Raw genomic sequence first — 18,816 nt, 5'->3', positions numbered from 1 at the left:
AATGAAACATAGGGGTGATTCATGAAAGTATTTATGCCATGAATGTTTTGAAAAGTCTCAAAATTTTGCAACTTTCGGCATTTTCACAAAAGTTCCAGCCACTTGTGCCAAAGTGGCATAGCACGGGTAAAGGAGAGAGGGTGTGCCAACATCTGCCCACTGGATTCATCATCATCATCATCATAAGTTATTTCACGTATCTTATGCCAGAATTGTTACTCCAGACCCTAACTGGAGTAGCATTTCTGATGTGGTGTATGATCTCTTCCCTGATCTCTGCAGCTACTGTGTGGTATAGATCAGAGCTGCATGTCTTTACAAACACTTTCACATTTCCTATCATGGCAGTCAGAATGGGGGAGGGAGAATACAGCAGAGATGATTGTGATTACAAACACTTACACAACTTTTCTCATTACATTATCAGTGTGGGGAAATGGGCAGAGCTGTGAGAGGAGAGCTGCAGTTGCAAACATGTTTGTAATGACACCTAGCTTTGCTGTATTTTTTCCCACACACTCACTGTTTTGAGAGGAGAGCTATTTGTAATCACACTCATCTCTGATCTGTACTATACAGTATCTGCAAAGATTAGGGCTGAGAGCAGGGCGTATTTTTCATTTTACCCTGCAAGATCTCTTATAATTGGTCAATGTCATGCAAGAAGGATCTCTGGGAATTTATAATAAACTAGCTATTGAGCCCTTTCTACTCCCGGTTAGGAAGCATTTTTATTGGTATTTGTGCTGCCCCCATCCTGGTATTTGTGCTGCCCCCAGCCTGGTATTTGTGTTCCCCAATCCTGGTATTTGTGCTTCCCAATCCTGCTCCCCCATCATGTTATGTGCTGCCCTCATCCCCTATCCTGGTATGCATGGCACGCCTCATCCCTATCCTGGTACGCTTGGCACCTCTCACCCCCATCCTGGTAAGCATGGCACCCCTCACCCTCAATCCTGGTATGCATGGCACCCCTCACTCCCAATCCTGATACGCATGGCACCCCTCACCCCCAATCCTGGTACGCATTGCACCTCTCATCACTAATCCTGGTATGCATGGCATCCCTCACCCCCTATTCTGGTATGCATGGCATGCCTCATCCCTATTCTGGTATGCATGGCATGCCTCATCCCTATTCTGGTATGCATGGCATGCCTCATCCCTATTCTGGTATGCATGGCACCCCTCACCTCCAATCCTGATATGCATGGCACCCCTCACCCCCAATCTTGGCATGCATGGCACCCCTCATTCTCAATCCTGGCATGCATGGTGCCCCTCATCCTGGTATGCATGGCTCCCTCATCCTGGTATGCATGGCCCCTCATCCGAATCCTGGTATGCATGGCCCACCCAGATCCCTATCCTGGTATGCATGGTACCCCTCATTCCCCAATCCTGGTATGCATGGTACCCCTCACCCCTCAATCCTGGTATGCATGGCACCCCACACTCCTCAATCCTGGTATGCATGGCACCCCTCTTGCCTCAATCCTGGTATGCATGGCACCCCTCTTCTCCCAATCCTGGTATGCATGGCTCCCCTCTTCCCCTAATCCTGGTATGCATTGCTCCCCTCTTCCCCCAATCCTGGTATGCATGGCTCCCCTCTTCCCCCAATCCTGGTATGCGTGGCCCCCTCATCCCTCAATCCTGGTATGCGTGGCCCCCTCATCCCTCAATCCTGGTATGCGTGGCCCACTCACCGCCAATCCTGGTATGCGTGGTCCCCTCACCCCCCAATCCTGGTATGCGTGGTCCACTCACCCCCAATCCTGGTATGTATGGTACCCTCATCCCCCAATCCTGGTATGCATGGTACCTCTCATCCCCAAATCCTGGTATGCATGGTACCTCTCATCCCCAAATCCTGGTATGCATGGTACTTCTCATCCCCAAATCCTGGTATGTATGGTACCCTCATCCCCAAATCCTGGTATGTATGGTACCCTCATCCCTCAATCCTGGTATGCATGGCACCCCTCACCACTCAATCCTGGTATGTATGGCACCCCTCATCCCCCAATCCTGGTATGCGTGGCCCCCTCATCCCCCAATCCTGGTATGCGTGGCCCCCTCAACCCCCAATCATGGTATGCGTGGCCCCCTCAACCCCCAATCATGGTATGCGTGGTACCCTCATCCCCCAATCCTGGTATGCATGGTACCCCTCATCCCCCAATCCTGGTATGTATGGTACCCTCATCCCTCAATCCTGATATGCATGGCACCCCTCTACCACTCAATCCTGGTATGTATGGTAACCCTCATCCCCCAATCCTGGTATGCATGGCCCCCTCAATCCCCAATCCTGGTATGCATGGCCCCCTCATCCCTCAATCCTGGTATGCATGGCCCCCTCATCCCTCAATCCTGGTATGCATGGCCCCCTCATCCCTCAATCCTGGTATGCATGGCCCCCTCAACCCCCAATCCTGGTATGCATAGTCCCCTCATCCCTCAATCCTGGTATGCATGGTCCCCTCATCCCTCAATCCTGGTATGCATGGCCCCCTCATCCCCCAATCCTGGTATGCATGGCCCCCTCAACCCCCAATCCTGGTATGCATGGTCCCCTCATCCCTCAATCCTGGTATGCATGGTCCCCTCATCCCTCAATCCTGGTATGCATGGCCCCCTCATCCCCCAATCCTGGTATGCATGGCCCCCTCAACCCCCAATCCTGGTATGCATGGTCCCCTCATCCCTCAATCCTGGTATGCATGGCCCCCTCAACCCCCAATCCTGGTATACATGGTACTCCTCTGCACACATACAAAATAAAATAAACACTTATACTCACCTTTTTTCCCTGTGCTCCAGCGCTGCTGTGTCCTGTTCTGCCGGAGGCCGGGGGAGGAGTTCGGCACCGGAGCACCGCGCTGTCCGGCGCCAATTTTCTGAAGATACACTGCAAATGTGCCTTCAGTAAAATGCCGCCGGATAGCGCTATGCGCCAATTCCGACGCCTTCACTCCGCCCCAGGGCTCCAGCCAGAAGAGAGGCGCCGCGGCAACGCTCCTCCCAGTCAGGTAAGTATGTAAGTATGGCGCCGGAGATCGCGGTATGCGTTCACTGTCTACACATACCGCGATCTCCGGCGCCATACACTGTTACCAGTAACGGCTCCATGCGTTCTGTCTGAAGCCAGACTGCGCGTCACGCATGCGCAGTCTATAGAGGCTTCAGACAGAGGGACGCTTGACCGGTTATATTATAGATTGTATGCTAAACTTTACAAGCCAAAATCTCCACAACATAATTTTTAATTTCTCCATTATGTTTTATTTAGCTCAGCCACTATTCTGTGATGTGGCCAGTTTATCATGGTCAAAATTGTGAAAGGTCCTTTTTAAAGGGCTCGTCTGGTCCAAATCAATAAGTCTGCAGTCACTGTGGTTTCAGACCCGTGACTTAAGGGTATTTATGTATCACACATACTCTTGGCCAGTGGGCATGGCCTCTTTTCCATACACTTGTATGGAGTGAGGCCGCGTCCTCTAGTTGACCATGCCCACTGGCCGACTACGCCTCTAGATGGGGCGCGGCCTCGCTCAATACAAGTGTATGGAGCAAGGCCACTCCAACTTTCCAGTAGTATGTATAACTCATACATACTCTCCGGTCCCCGGTCTGAAACCAGCAAATCCACAGTGCGTGCGCTGGGAGGATTCAGAGTGACTGCAGACTTATCGATTTGGACCGGACAACCCCTTTAAGCCTTAGTCTAAATGTTTTTTCTGTTTGACATGAATGGCGCATTGATATACCGTATAATCTGTATAGTCTCTCACCAGAGTTTGAGGTTTGCAGCAAATTAGTATGAATATACATAAGTCTGTTTTAACTATTAACACATAATTACATTTTAAAGAATTCGTGCAGATAACAATTAGCAGCCATAACTTTGTGCTTGCAAAGTATATATTTTGCATTGGACAAGACAGTCACGTTGTGTGATAATATTGCGCGGTCTATCCTGTCTATCATAAAGCCATCACTAACTGCATTCACAAATCCTAATTTAAGTAGTAGCATTTATGAAACACAGTAAAAACATTAAATATAACCCAATGCTATATTACCAATATTGTACTGTATAAATGCTGGTGATTTACATTGATATCCTGGTGGGAAGCACTCTGGTGAAATATACATGGCATTCTGTACTCAAAACTTTGCTATTAACAAGTTTTCACGGGAAATAATCTACTTTATTACATAAACCAGATAAACCTTGTATCTGGTATATATATGTTAATAAAGAGTGATATGCTTAAAACTTTTGTTATTATTTTACTGGACTATAGCGGAGATAGGAGAACTTTAACAATTCACCTGAAGGCTAGGAGATTGTACCATTACTGTAGTTTTATGGTATTCAACAAGTAAGCTTGATGGTACCTATTTCAAGGCATATTTTACTTGCATGTCATTTTATATGTCTGTAGGATCAACCCTACTAACTTGTCTATATGGTTTTGTAAGTTCTAGAAAGTTTAATAAAATGATACATTAATCTCTGTGATCTTAGTCCAGAGAAATACACATTTTTCTTATATATAAATGAGCTGTTAAGACCTATGGGTCGGACACTGATCTGCATAGGACTCTACCTTCAGGGATTATTTTAAATGAAAAGCGGCTGTTACCAGTGTGAGACATGTAGATCAGGAGAGCAGACTGTCAGTCATTACATGTCTCACACTGGTAACTCTATGACCTTCGTGCCTATTTAGACAGCTTAGGAGAGTTGATCCTACTGACAGATTCCTTGAAAGGTAAACGGTCACCCCAAGTAACACTGTTTACCAGCAGATATAGGGTTAATCTGCAGGTAGTTTTTAAACCCTGGTTAGTAAGGTTACTGGAAGAGTCTGTATAGAATGAAAACTACATTTTATTCTTCCTAATGTCGCTGGCTTTCAGTCATTGTGGGCAGTACAGGGAGCTGTTAGTTACTACTTACTACACAGCTTGGCTGTAATCGTTCCCCAGCACACTGACCACATGCTTTGCAGTGTGTGTTCAGAGCAGTCTCAATCAAAATGCTAGGGAGTGATTACAGCCACACTAACTGTAGTGAACAAGGACTGTAATCGCTCCCTGCACACCCTGATTACTGGAAGTTACTGGCTGCTGGTACAACATAACTTCATTTTTTCTTTGCCTTAACTCTTCCCGTAAGTTAAGCATGGGTTTAATCTGTATTTACTTGCAGATTTGCCATAGATCTGCAGGTATATAGCATTTCTCAAGGGACAAGGCTCACTTTAAGTTTTTGCATTAGGCACTTGAAATAAAGATTACAATAACACGTGCTTTCACCTTGTATAATCTTGTAGGGCCCTGGCCCTAAACTGTGATGCAGCCTTGAATGATAAAGATGGAGCAGAGTCTAAAAATTGGAGAGCTGGAAAACCTGTCCGAGTTGTGCGGAGCTCCAAAGGTCGTAGGATCAGCAAATACGCCCCTGAAGATGGCAACAGATATGATGGCATTTACAAGGTCTTCCACACCGGAGGAATAACTTCCTTATTTCGGCTTCTTGTTAGATTTTCTGTTTATTGTAATAATGAAACTTCAGGAAACAAATTGAATGGTGTTGAATAGGTTTTTTTCATTTAGGTGGTAAAATATTGGCCTGAAATAGGCAAGTGTGGGTTCCTGGTTTGGCGCTATCTCTTACGAAGGGATGATATGGAACCTGCTCCTTGGACACCGGAGGGCACAGAACGTTCAAAGAAGCTTGGACTAACCTTGCAGGTATGAAATACAATGTAGGTGCCGCTAAGAGTATGAGGGAATTACCTAGTTACAGCTCATTTGTGATAAACATATTAATAATCTCTGGCTACAATGTATGGGCACTAAAAATCATGTTTTTTAATGCTTTTACATTTCATGTAGTTTCCAGAAGGATATTTGGAGGCAATGGCTAACAAAGAGAAAAAAGATAAGGTTAAGAAGCTGCCTGTAAAATCTGAGCCAAGTAGTCCAGCTAGCCCCATCAGTCAGACTCCCCAAAGTGGTGCTGGGGACCAGAACAAAGAAGAAAATGCAGATCAACAAAGCCATTCTACCCGCACCAGCTCCAGACACAGCAGCACTCAAAGCAATGGAAACCAGAAAAGACCTTCTGAGGATGGTAAAAAAAATATATATATATAAGCAACAGTCCAAAATTATTATGGAGAAAATGGTGGTCTATTTTACCCAGCAACATTTTAGCTTCTGACCTTTATTAAGCATACGGAGGATGATATAGTTGCTATGCATATATACTTATTACAATATGTTACATAAATCCCTCGATGATCTTCAAAAATTAGCAACAGACGACATACAGGGCCCGATTCATCAAAGCTTTCATGCCAAAATTCTGGCATAAAACTCAGTTGCGCCTAAATTTTGTGACTTTTGGCATTTTCACTCCAGTTTCTCCCAGCTTCGTCTAAATGAGCGGGACACCACAATTTGTCTAATTCATGACAATCTGTGGCGTTCCGTACTCTAGAAATCTCATTCCATTCCCTAAGTGAAGTGTGATTTCTGGCGTGGCACACACCACTCATTAGATGCTCCAGGTTCATGAAGAGTCATGCACCTCTTCATGAATTAATAGTATCTGACTCCAGCATGTCTCCATCTAGACCAGCGTGAATAACGTCGTTCTTGATTAATTAGGCTTACAGTCTATAGTAGAATATCCAAACCCTATCTAATACTAAAACTTATATTCTGTCTCATAGTCTTACAGCTTTTACAGTAGGCACAGTTTGTCACCAGTGCCTAAAACGGTACTCAATGTTCTACTGGCCTAACTGTTTTTCTTATTGTAGATGATGCAGAAGATGTTGCACCACCCAAATTGATTAAGCGTTCAGAAGAAGCAGCACGAGGTGAAGCATTTCAGCTTACAGAACAACAGCATTGGCTCATTAAAGAGGATTCCCTTAACCAGAAGCTTTGGGATGAAGTTCTTTCCTCTATCAAGGAAGGTCCAGTAAGTGTAAAACTTGGAAAATATCTTTGTTTGAGACGAATCTGATGGCTGTACGGATGTTGCTCCTGAAAGAAAAAACAAATAATTGTTTAATCTGCAATTTGAAAACCTCAGAGCTCCTGGCCTTTTGCAATTGTCAGCCACGTCATGTCCACCACGTTTAGCCTTACCCTAACTACATTTGTACGCCATCTATCTTTATGGTATTAATTGGTAACACATTGATACTGTGTATTATCCCCCTAAATGAGTCTTTAAAGCAATAATCCAAGATTTACTGTTTTCCCTCAAGCGACATAATCATGGAAATCTTTTTCCGTATGCTTTTTTCTGTATGTAAATAGGATGTACGTCACTCTGTATAAAAATATGGTGCCAGAATAGAATACCACTCCCATATACTCAGTGAAGAAAAAATCCGGCACTCATAGTTGCGGAAAAAAAAAATCTGATTTATTCGTAAAGCAATCCAAAAACAATGACATTTCGGTCTAAATGACCTTCTTCAGACAGATTGCATACGGTCCACGGCATGTAACAGCGCTGTGGGGAATAGGGGTTCAATGCCCATAGGATTTGCGCTCTAGAACATGTAGGAAAACTTGCACAAATCAAACAACTGTATAATAATGTCATATTTACAAGAATTAGAATATGGCAAGAAAATGACGAATATGTATGGGTCTCTGAAGAAATGCAAACAGTATTTCAATGGGTATGTACAGAAAGTAATTCTCATAAGGATCACTGAAAACGGAAAGGTACCCCTAGTATATAGCAGCATACATTCGGATTCAGAAAAGGGTTTAAAGACTTAAACGCAGTTGACAGCTATGGTGCACTTAGATAATAACTGAGATAGTGACGGACCAATCCACAAGCAGACACTGAAGATTTAGACCATAATGGAAGGTGCTATGTGTCAGTCTCTTGATAAAAACATGTCAGAAACATGATAGAAATAGAAGACAATAAGATGAGCCACAGGGTAGAGTGGGTGTGACATGAAAATGCACTTCCCAGATTGCATATGGTTCACTGCACGTACAGTGGGTATGGAAAGTATTTAGACCCCTTTAAATTTTTCACTCTTTGTTTCATTGCAGCCATTTGGTAAATTCTAAAAAGTTCATTTTTTTCTCATTTAAGTACACTCTGCACCCCATCTTGACTGAAAAAAAACAAATGTAGAATTTTTTGGCAAATGTATTAAAAAAAAAAAACTGAAATATCACATAGTCATAAGTATTCAGACCCTTTGTTGAGACACTCATATTTAAGTCACATGCTGTCCATTTCCTTGTGATCCTCCTTGAGATGGTTCTACTCCTTCATTGGAGTCCAGCTGTGTTTAAATAAACTGATAGGACTTGATTTGGAAAGGCACACACCTGTCTATATAAGACCTCACAGTGCATGTCAGACCAAATGAGAATCATGAGCTCAAAGGAACTGCCCACGGAGCTCAGAGACAGAATTGTGGCAATGCACAGATCTGGCCAAGGTTACAAAAGAATTTCTGCATTACTCAAGGTTCCTAAGAGCGCAGTGGCCTCCATAATCCTTAAATGGAAGAAGTTTGGGACCACCAGAAGTCTTCCTAGACCTGGCCGTCCAGCCAAACTGAGCAATCGTGGGAGAAGAGCCTTGGTGAGAGAGGTAAAGAAGAACCCCAAGATCACTGTGGCTGAGCTCCAGAGATGCAGTAGGGAGATGGGAGAAAGTTCCACAAAGTCAACTATCACTGCCGCCCTCCACCAGTCGTGCCTTTATGGCAGAGTGGCCCGACGGAAGCCTCTCCTCAGTGCAAGACATATATGAAAGCTCGCATAGAGTTTGCTCAAAAACACATGAAGGACTCCCAGACTATGAGAAATAAGATTCTCTGGTCTGATGAGACGAAGATAAAACTTTTTGGTGATCATTCTAAGCGGTATGTGCAGAGAAAACAAGGCACTGCTCATCACCTGCCCAATACAATCCCAACAGTGAAACATGGTGGTGGCAGCATCCTGCTATGGGGGTGTTTTTCAGCTGCAGGGACAGGATGACTGGTTGCAATTGAAGGAAACATGAATGTGGTCAAGTACAGAGATATCCTGGATGAAAACCTCTTCCAGAGTGTTCTGGGCTTCAGTCTTGGCCGAAACTTCACCTTCCTACAAGACAATGACCCTAAGCATACAGCTAAAATAACAAAGGCGTGGCAACAGAACAACTCTGTGACCATTCTAGACTGGCCCAGCCAGAGCCCTGACCTAAACCCAATTGAGCATCTCTGGAGAGACCTGAAAATGGCTGTCCACCAACGTTCAACATCCACCCTGAGGGAACTGGAGAGGATCTGCAAGGAAGAATGGCAGAGGATCCCCAAATCCAGGTGTGAAAAACTTGTTGCATCATTCCCAAGAAGACTCATGGCTGTACTAGCTCAAAAGGGTGCTTCTACTCAATACTGAGCAAAGGGTCTGAATACTTATGAGCGTGTGATATTTCAGTTTTTTCTTTTTTAATAAATTTGCGAGAAAAAAATGAACTTTTTAGAATTTACCAAATAGCTCCAATGAAACAGAGTGAAAAATTTAAAGGGGTCTGAATACTTTCCGTACCAACTGTAACAGCGTTGTGGGGAATAGGGGTTCAATGCCCATAGGATTTGCGCTGGTGTGCCTGGTAAAGTGGTACATTATATAAAGCAATCGTCTGCTTTACTTCCGGCGTTCCCAGCTCGTGTTTGGCAGTGGGCGGAGACTAGTGATGCAAGGTAACATCGTATCCTGTGGGCCGGACCGGAAGTGATGTGTGGTGCTCCATCCTCAAGAGATGCTGCAAATGAGAGAGACTGTTAGTAATAGCCACAATGTTAAGCACCACACCAGTAGAAAGCAGACCATAAGCAGAGAGGAGGAATGTAATAGAAATAGAAGGAAAGGGACAAGACAGTATTATAAGGTACATAGGAAAAGGATAAAATAAATAAAGGGGTAGTGAAAATGAAGAAATGGGATAAAATGATTGAGAAGAAATAATATACCCTGTGGAATGGAGCACTAACGTATCTAAAATAGAAAACATGGCATTAATGGAATGACTAGGTATAGATAGCACAATAGATTGGAAATCTAATTAGTCTTTAAATAACCTCATGAAAAATCTCATAAAAAAACTAGACACGTCAAAATCACGATTTAACCCTTTGGGTTCTAATGTCTGCAGTTAATGAACCCAGAATGCCTCTCTGGTCTTAAAGGGGTTTTCCCACGAACGAAAGTTGATTTTAATCAATAGATTTTGGAATAATAATAAGTTCCATAATTGAATGTATTTACATAAAATGCTCCTGTGCTGAGATAATCTTATAAATGTGCCCCTGCTGTGTACTGTGTAATGGCTGTGTCTGACCGTGCAGGAACATGGTCTGATCATACCACATCTCCTGGGCGGGAGAGGAAGCGAAAGAGTATACAGACATTACAGCAGGGGATCACAGCTGATTATTCCTGTGAGGTAAAACATTTCCCTGCCTGTTTTTAAGCAATATTTTATTTCAAAGAAAGAATCAGCTACGTTCCCATATTATCCTGTATGTATACTCTTTTGCTTCCCCCTCCCCCTAAGAGAATGTGGTATGATCAGACCGTGTTCTGTACACGGTCAGACAAGGCCATTACACAGTGGAGCCTTTATAAGATTATCTCAGCACAGGAACATTTTATTTAAATACATTCGATTGTTGAACTTATTGTTCAAAGATCTATTAAATAAAATTAACTTTTGTTCGTAGGAAAACCCCTTTAAGTTGTTTAATGCTGTTGCCACCCCTCCTACTACATTGGACTTGTTCAAGGACTTGGAACTTCAATTGTGCTATGGTATGGCCTATTGTGTGGAAATGATATGGGATAGATAACGCACGTTTGTCGCACCTGATGTCAGATTTATGTTGCGAGATCCTATCTTTAATGGATTGGGTTGTTTCCCCGACATAGACTTTGCCGCAAGGGCATTTAATGGCATAAATGACATATTTTGAGTTACACGTGAGAAAACCCTTAATAAGGGATCCTTTTTCTCTTTTGTGGGTGGAAAATGTCAACTTTTTGTACATTAGTACATTGCGCACATTGAAGGCATGGAAATGTGCCTTTTTTCTTTGGCTTAAACAATTGCTGTTGAATTGTTCTCTGTTGGGAGCCCTCATCCGCTCTAACCAGTGTGTTACGCAAATTTGGAGGGCGTTTAAAGCATGACAGGAAGTGCTGTTGAAACTCAGGTATGCGGGGATATCCCTTTAGTATGGGCAGTGCTTACAAATATTCTTGTGTTATTTGTACATAAATGGAAGGTACATATGTACAAAAGGGATCCTTGAGATCTGGTCTAGATAACAGGGTGTTGGAGGTTGATGTCTGCAGTCATGAAGTAGCCCTGTAGGGTAACCTCTTTGAATGAACTTCTGCTTCATTTCGTTCAAACATTTGTATCTAGTGTTTTGTTCAGAAACAATCTGAGTGACCCTCGTGAACTGGGGAGATGGGTATAGATTTTTTAAGTGCAGCAGGTTGTTCCTGTGTGTATTTTTTGTGAAAAGATCCAATGAAGGTATCCCATCCACTTCCTTTATGACCATGGTGTCCAAGAAGCTAATTTTACCTGGGTCACTGTGAATGGAAAACTGTAACTCAGGCCAAACTTGTTGAGTTGGGAATGGAAGGATAGCAAGGAGTCCAACGTGCCACCCCATAAACAGAATATATCATCTATATGTGGAAATCCTATGGGCATTGAACCCCTATTCCTTACAGCACTGTTACATGCAGTGAACCATATGCAATCTGTCTGAAGAAGGTCCTTTAGACCGAAACGTCACTGTTTTTGGATTGCTTTACTAATAAATCTGATTATTTTTTTTTTCTTCACTGCTTTTTTCTGTAATGGTGTATAACATGGCCAAGTGTTATGCAATAAAACATCAAATGGCACTCGGACCACTATTATCCTATGGGGCAGCACAGATCTACAATTATTTTCTCATGTGAGCGAATCGGAGCACACTAAAATGACATTCGGCTCACACTTGCAGCAGAGTTTAAACCAAATGTCATTAGCATCTCGCATTGGATGCTATACGCTAATGTGACCCCTGCCTAATGGTGAGTATGGCTTTCGGAAATTGGCTATTGAGCAAAGTTCCCTGCTAGTTGAGGGGTATTCAGTGGCAAAACTTGCATCGAAGAATGTAAAATAGTTGTTATCATTTGCTGTAGAAATTTGCTTTGATGACATATTAAAAAAAAAAAAAATCATTTTCTAGAATTTCCTGAAGAGAGTTGAACAAACATTCATGTGTATCTGCTGTCAGGAGCTGGCGTTTCAACCTGTCACAACGGCATGCCTCCACAATGTGTGCAAAGTGAGTGATATATATATTTCTTTTATATGTGTAATTAGAATATGTTGATAGTACTTTGTGGTTGATCACTTCAAGGAAAAGGGTGTACTAAATTGTTTCTTTTGTGGGAGGCAGAAGGGTTGTATGAGGTTGTAGCCAGCTCTGATGGTAATTTACCCCTTAGATGCCATGGAAATAGCGACTGGCATTTAGCCTCATTAAACCTCCTTCCCCCGCAATGACTGTAATTGGCAAATGCTTAAAAATGCTAGACTTAAAGAGAACTTTACAGCAAAATATACTCCCACGAAGTGTAAGGAGCCCTGTGTCAGATAACTTGGAGTAATAGTCGTTTTAATTTTTATTGCATAAATCATTAGTGTACGTGAAAATAAACAATTTTGTGATCTTATCAGAGAAATCTGCTTCTTTTTCCGGGATTGATCTTTCACTTTTAAATTCTTGGGAAAAATCGGTATTCAGTGAAGATTATTAAATTAATAAGATAGGAGCTAGCAGTCGTTCCTGATAAGATTCTATGAAGACAGAAAGGAGGAGCTTTGCCTCTAGCTTTTCATTCCTCTCTACAGGGAACCTTATCAGAAACAACTGCCATCTCCTATCTCAGTAATGTAATAATCTGTCTTCACTGAATACAGATTACCTGAGAATTTTGAAAATGGATGATCACTTGGCGGAGAAGGAAGCAGACTTTTCTGATAAGATATGTTACAAAGTTTCTTAAAATAAAAATCTAATATATATATAATACATACATATACAGGTTGGTCCAAAAGTAGGTGGACAGAAAGTGTAATAAGGTTATGAAGGGGGAGATTTATCAAACATGGCGTAAAGTGAAACTGGCTCAGTTGCCTTTAGCAAAAAATCAGATTCCACTTTTCATTCCTCACAGACTCTTTGGAAAATGAAAGGTGGAATCAATGTTGGTGTCCTTGTTTGGGGTGGTATTTCAAGTTTTGGTGTTTTAGGACCAATATTTTTTGATGGAACAGTCACAGGAGATAAGTATCTCGAAATTCTAATGAATCAAGTTGTTCCCCATTTACAGCAACAGCCTAATTCAAATGACCTTTATTTCCAACAAGATGGGGCCCCTCCACATTATTCAAGAGTAGTCCGCGAGTATCTTGATGAAACATTTCCTAATAAATGGATTGGCCGAAGAGGCCCACTTGATTGGCCGGCACGTTTACCAGACTTGACCCCAATGGATTTTTTCTTTTGGGGAGTACTCAAGGACAAAGTTTATAGTCGAAAACCAAAAAGTGTCAGTGATTTGAAAAATTACATAAGAGATGCATTTCAAGAAATTAATACCCAAAGAGACTTGTGCAAAAAAGTTTGTCGAAGCATAAGAGGCCGACTTCAAAGCTGTGCAAATTGTAATGGAAAACAGTTTGAGCACCTGCGTTGATAAAATTTTATTCTGAACAATAATACAAAAGCCCTTAAATTTTATTGTCAATGTTATGCTTGTGTTAGTAAATATAATTTTATATATAAATCAAAATAAATGTAATTATTTTCTGTCCACCTGCTTTTGGACCACCCTGTGCATATGTGTATATATATATATATATATATATATATATATATATATATATATATATATATATATATGTGTGTGTGTGTATATATGTATGTGTGTGTGTATATATATATATATATATATATATATATATATATATATATATATATATATTTATTACAGACCAAAAGTTTGGACACACCTCATTTAAAGATTTTTCGGTATTTTCATGACTATGAAAATTGTACATTCACACTGAAGGCATCAAAACTATGAATTAACACATGTGGAATTATATAGTTAAAAAAGTGTGAAACAACTGAAAATATGTCTTATATTCTAGGTTCTTCAAAGTAGCCACCTTTTGCTTTGATGACTGCTTTGCACACTCTTGGCATTCTCTTGATGAGCTTCAAGAGGTAGTCACTGGAAATGGTTTTCACTTCACAGGTGTGCCCTGTCAGGTTTAATAAGTGGTATTTCTTGCCTTATAAATGGGGTTGGGACTATTAGTTGTGTTGTGCAGAAGTCTGGTGGATACACAGCTGATAGTCCTACTGAATAAACTGTTAGAATTTGTATTATGGCAAGAAAAAAGCAGCTAAGTAAAGAAAAACGAGTGGCCATCATTACTTTAAGAAATGAAGGTCAGTCAGTGCGAAAAATTGGGAAAACTTTGAAAGTGTCCCCAAGTGCAGTTGCAAAAACCATCAAGCGCTAGAAAGAAACTGACTCACATGAGGACCACCCCAGGAGAGGAAGACCAAGAGTCACCTCTGCTTCAGAGGATAAGTTTATCCGAGTCACCAGCCTCAGAAATCGCAGGTTAACAGCAGCTCAGATTAGAGACCAGGTCAATGCCACACAGAGTTCTAGCATCAGACATATCTCTTCAACAACTGTTAAGAGGAGACTTTGTGCAGCAGGCCTTCATGGTAAAATAGCTGCTAGGAAACCACTGCTAAGGACAGGCAACAAGCAGAAGAGACTTGTTTGGGCTAAAGAACACAAGGAATGGACATTAGACCAGTGGAAATCTGTTCTTTGGTCTGATGAGTCCAAATTTGAGATCTTTGGTTCCAACCACCGTGTCTTTGTGCAACGCAGAAAAGGTGAACAGGATGGACTCTACATGCCTGGTTCCCACCGTGAAGCATGGAGGAGGAGGTGTGATGGTGTGGGGGTGCTTTGCTGGTGACACTGTTGGGGATTTATTCAAAATTGAAGGCATACTGAACCAGCATGGCTACCACAGCATCTTGCAGCGGCATGCTATTCCATCCGGTTTGCGTTTAGTTGGCCCATCATTTATTTTTCAACAGGACAATGACCCCAAACACACCTCCAGGCTGTGTAAGGGCTATTTGACCAAGAAGGAGAGTGATGGGGTGCTACACCAGATGACCTGGCCTCCACAGTCACCAGACCTGAACCCAATCGAGATGGTTTGGGGTGAGCTGGACCGCAGAGTGAAGGCAAAAGGGCCAACAAGTGCTAAGCATCTCTGGGAACTCCTTCAAGATTGTTGGAAGACCATTTCCGGTGACTACCTCTTGAAGCTCATCAAGAGAATGCCAAGAGTGTTCAAAGCAGTCATCAAAGCAAAAGGTGGCTACTTTGAAGAACCTAGAATATAAGACATATTTTCAGTTGTTTCACACTTTTTTGTAAAGTATATAATTCCACATGTGTTAATTCATAGTTTTGATACCTTCAGTGTGAATGTACAGTTTTCATAGTCATGAAAATACAGAAAAATCTGTAAATGAGAAGGTGTGTCCAATATATATACTACAGACCAAAAGTTTATATATATATTTATTTAAACTCATATTTTTTTTTTCACATTTGTTATTCCCTTTTGGAGTACTTGAACGTGCATTCACTTACAATACACTGCATTATTTTGGTATTGCAGTCTGTTGTGTTTTTAGCAATCTTCTAAAAAAGGGAATTTGACAGCGGGTTTTACTCCCAGAAAGTGTTATCAGTGCTGTATCAACCCCGTAATGACGTTTGTAGCGAAGTCTTTATTATAAATTTGTGTTTATTTGCTTCAAAATTTAAGTTTAATCTGGGCACTTCTGTCCCCAGACCTGTCGGCGAGCGTGGTCACTCATCTCTGTATTTCACTGCCAACACATCGTCGCAGCATGAGTGATTAACGAGCTTGTGCAGAGATATCAGTGAGTAGGAAAACAAGTCATTCCTCTGTGTCTCCTCCCTATTGCTGTGAGAGCGTTATGCCACTGAAATACAGCGATTAGTGACTGTCTTCCTGGACTAGTCCGGGGAAAGAAGGACAGAGATTAAACTTCAACTTTGCAGCAAATATTTAAACACATTTATAATAAGGGCATTGTTACAAACGCCCGGGGGATACAGTAGTTCTAAGACTTTATGGGGGTAAATCCTGCTGTCAAGTTTCCTTTAATAGGAGATTACTAAAAACACAATAGACAGTGTATTGTAACTTTGATCAAGTGATTGCAGGTTGAACTATTAACTCCCTTTCTAATTTCTAACATATAAAAATGTTAGACCGTGAGGACTTGGAAATCCTGAAAACATGACCCGTTGGGGGTACTTGACAACTTGAGTTGAGAAAAAAAATTCAAAATGGTAATTCCAAAATGTTAAAAATTCTATCATTTTCCCCAAAAAGTGGAATAATAAGTAATTAAAAAGTTTATATGTATCCCAAAATAATACCAATGAAAAAAATAGCTTGTCCACCAAAAAAAAAAAGTCCCTCACACAACCCCATTGACCAAAAAATAAAATTGAGTCTCATGATACCCGACACAAACCATGTTTTTATTTTTTTTTCAAAGTTTATTTTCTAAAAGTAGTAAAGTATAAAAAAAGTAGTAAAGTATATATAAAATATATATCATTTTAGTTTTACTGTAACAGTTTTGACATGTCACTTTTACTATATAATGAACTCTATAGTAGCAATATCAAAATAAACAATAATGGAATTTGTTTTATTTTCTACTCTCATTTTCAATACATTCTATAGTACTTTAAATGGTGCCATCATTTTTTCTGCTATTTGTACAACTAATGATTGATCTTTGTTGCTATCTAGAGCTGCCTGCAGCGCTCATTCCGAGCTGAGGTTTACACTTGTCCAGCATGCCGCTATGACCTTGGAAAGACTTACAGTATGGTTCCAAATAAGGTCCTGCAGACGCTCCTTGACCAGTTTTTTCCTGGTTACAGCAAAGGGCGATGATTTGTTATGCTCCCAGAGCATCTCTTTTTGACTTTTTATAAACAAAAATAGACATTCTTCTCAAATCACAAAAAAGAACGTGGACCAACAGGCACCATGGATCTCAAGCGCCACCTTTCTCCATGTCACCATGTCTTCAGCTCTCGGCTGTTTCAATATCCAAGGTAGTTTGCCTGCTAAGGCCACTGATTTGAAAGAACTCGTGCAGCATCCTTGCTACTACACCTGATATTTACTTGTTTTCATCCAACTACCTCAAGACAGAGAAGAAAACATGGAGACGAAGAGATGAAACGATTGGTTATCTGATGTTCAGCAACACACTGCCTTCAGAAGTTGTGCCTGGTCCATTAGTAATCTTAGCTCCGGTGCCGAGAGGAGTCCACAGTGCGTTGCAGGGCAAAGGCTTGTCGACACCTTTCAGTGTACTCTGACAGCACTTAGTTACAACCAGATGTTAGACTAAAGAGCAGCAGATTCTTTGTAATCTTTTCCTTTCTTCCCAGCTTCTGTTTTGTTTTTTTTACCTTCCTGTTTTTCTTCGGCAGAACTGCTTATTTGTACATTACCGTGAGCTTCTTTCTGCTTGTAATTTTTACATTATGCAGTTTGACTACTAACTACTAATGAGAACAATATATATACATTGTTGTTACATTAGTGTAACGTGATCTGTGTTTTAACTTTTTTTTTTTTGCTCTTAGAGATAATCGCAACACTCTAATGATTTTTATTTTCTATACATTGTCACTTTTGTATTAGTTTACAAGCTGTATGCTGTAGTAGAGCCTTGTATCAGTGGTAATACAATCTGCAGAGCATTGCAAAAGGGTGATGGTTATAGCTTGGAGAGCGTCTGAAATAGCTTCCTATTGTGATCTCAAATTTTATACACAGTATATTCCCTAAAATATACCTTATTAAATATTTTATGATTCAGACATGTTGCTTAAGTTTTTGGCTGACTGTGCTGTGTCCTCTTACTTTTCTATGTATTTTTTTCTAAATAATGTTCCATTTTATATAAAAATGTTTTTTTTTTTTTTGTTTTTTTTGTTTTTTTATTACATGAGATTATTTTAATTGCTGGCATAAAGTGGCTTGTGTCTCTTGTATTGCTTCTGTTGATTAGTAGTTAAAGACCCAAACCCTATATGACGATTTATCCAGTACTCTGATAATGTAGCTTAAGGTCCCCAAAACATTTGGGCAAAAGTAAAAAAACAAACAAAAAAAATGTTTATGTTGTGTTTCAGCTTCTTTCTGAGCTTTTGTCACACACAGGTCAAAACTTCATTGTGTTGGTGAGGAACCCTTTTCTTGACCGCCCTGTTTTTAAAGTGTCTGGTGTGTATTTGTGACAGCCAACGATCTGACCTACTTTTGAGAGACAGCCGAGAAGACAGAAGCTGATTATAACCACTTCTGTTTTCTCTTCCGGGATGCATGAGCACTGTATAGTGATTAGAAGCATCAACATTAGTAATGCTTCTTTTTACTCCATTGGCATGGCATAGCTGCTGGGCTTGGCAAACTCAGATCTGCTCTGCCAGCAAGGGGCTTGTTTTTCCAGTAACCTGTGGCCAGTTACTGCATATTTCAAAAAAATGTTATTTCCCTCA

The 18,816-nt window shown here is 41.1% G+C and overlaps 1 protein-coding gene across 1 annotated transcript in view; it reads left to right on the top strand.

The window, feature by feature from the left end:
* The window catches only part of UHRF2 (ubiquitin like with PHD and ring finger domains 2), a 112,813-nt gene extending 94,680 nt beyond the window's left edge, over positions 1-18,133 (top strand). Inside the window, exons 11-16 of the mRNA XM_073668882.1 lie at positions 5,349-5,511; positions 5,632-5,769; positions 5,914-6,151; positions 6,846-7,009; positions 12,324-12,422; positions 17,048-18,133. Of these exons, the coding sequence (XP_073524983.1) occupies positions 5,349-5,511; positions 5,632-5,769; positions 5,914-6,151; positions 6,846-7,009; positions 12,324-12,422; positions 17,048-17,194 (949 nt within the window). The 3' untranslated portion in view covers positions 17,195-18,133. The remainder of the gene's footprint in view (positions 1-5,348; positions 5,512-5,631; positions 5,770-5,913; positions 6,152-6,845; positions 7,010-12,323; positions 12,423-17,047) is intronic.
* Positions 18,134-18,816: the final 683 nt, after the last annotated feature.

The sequence above is a fragment of the Phyllobates terribilis genome, unplaced genomic scaffold (genome assembly GCF_046119375.1).
Source record: "Phyllobates terribilis strain yellow unplaced genomic scaffold, ASM4611937v1 Scaffold_1__5_contigs__length_1240528914, whole genome shotgun sequence".
Taxonomy (NCBI): domain Eukaryota; kingdom Metazoa; phylum Chordata; class Amphibia; order Anura; family Dendrobatidae; genus Phyllobates; species Phyllobates terribilis.
The sequence above is the reverse complement of the archived record's forward strand: the minus strand, read 5'-3'. Positions and strand labels throughout refer to the sequence as shown.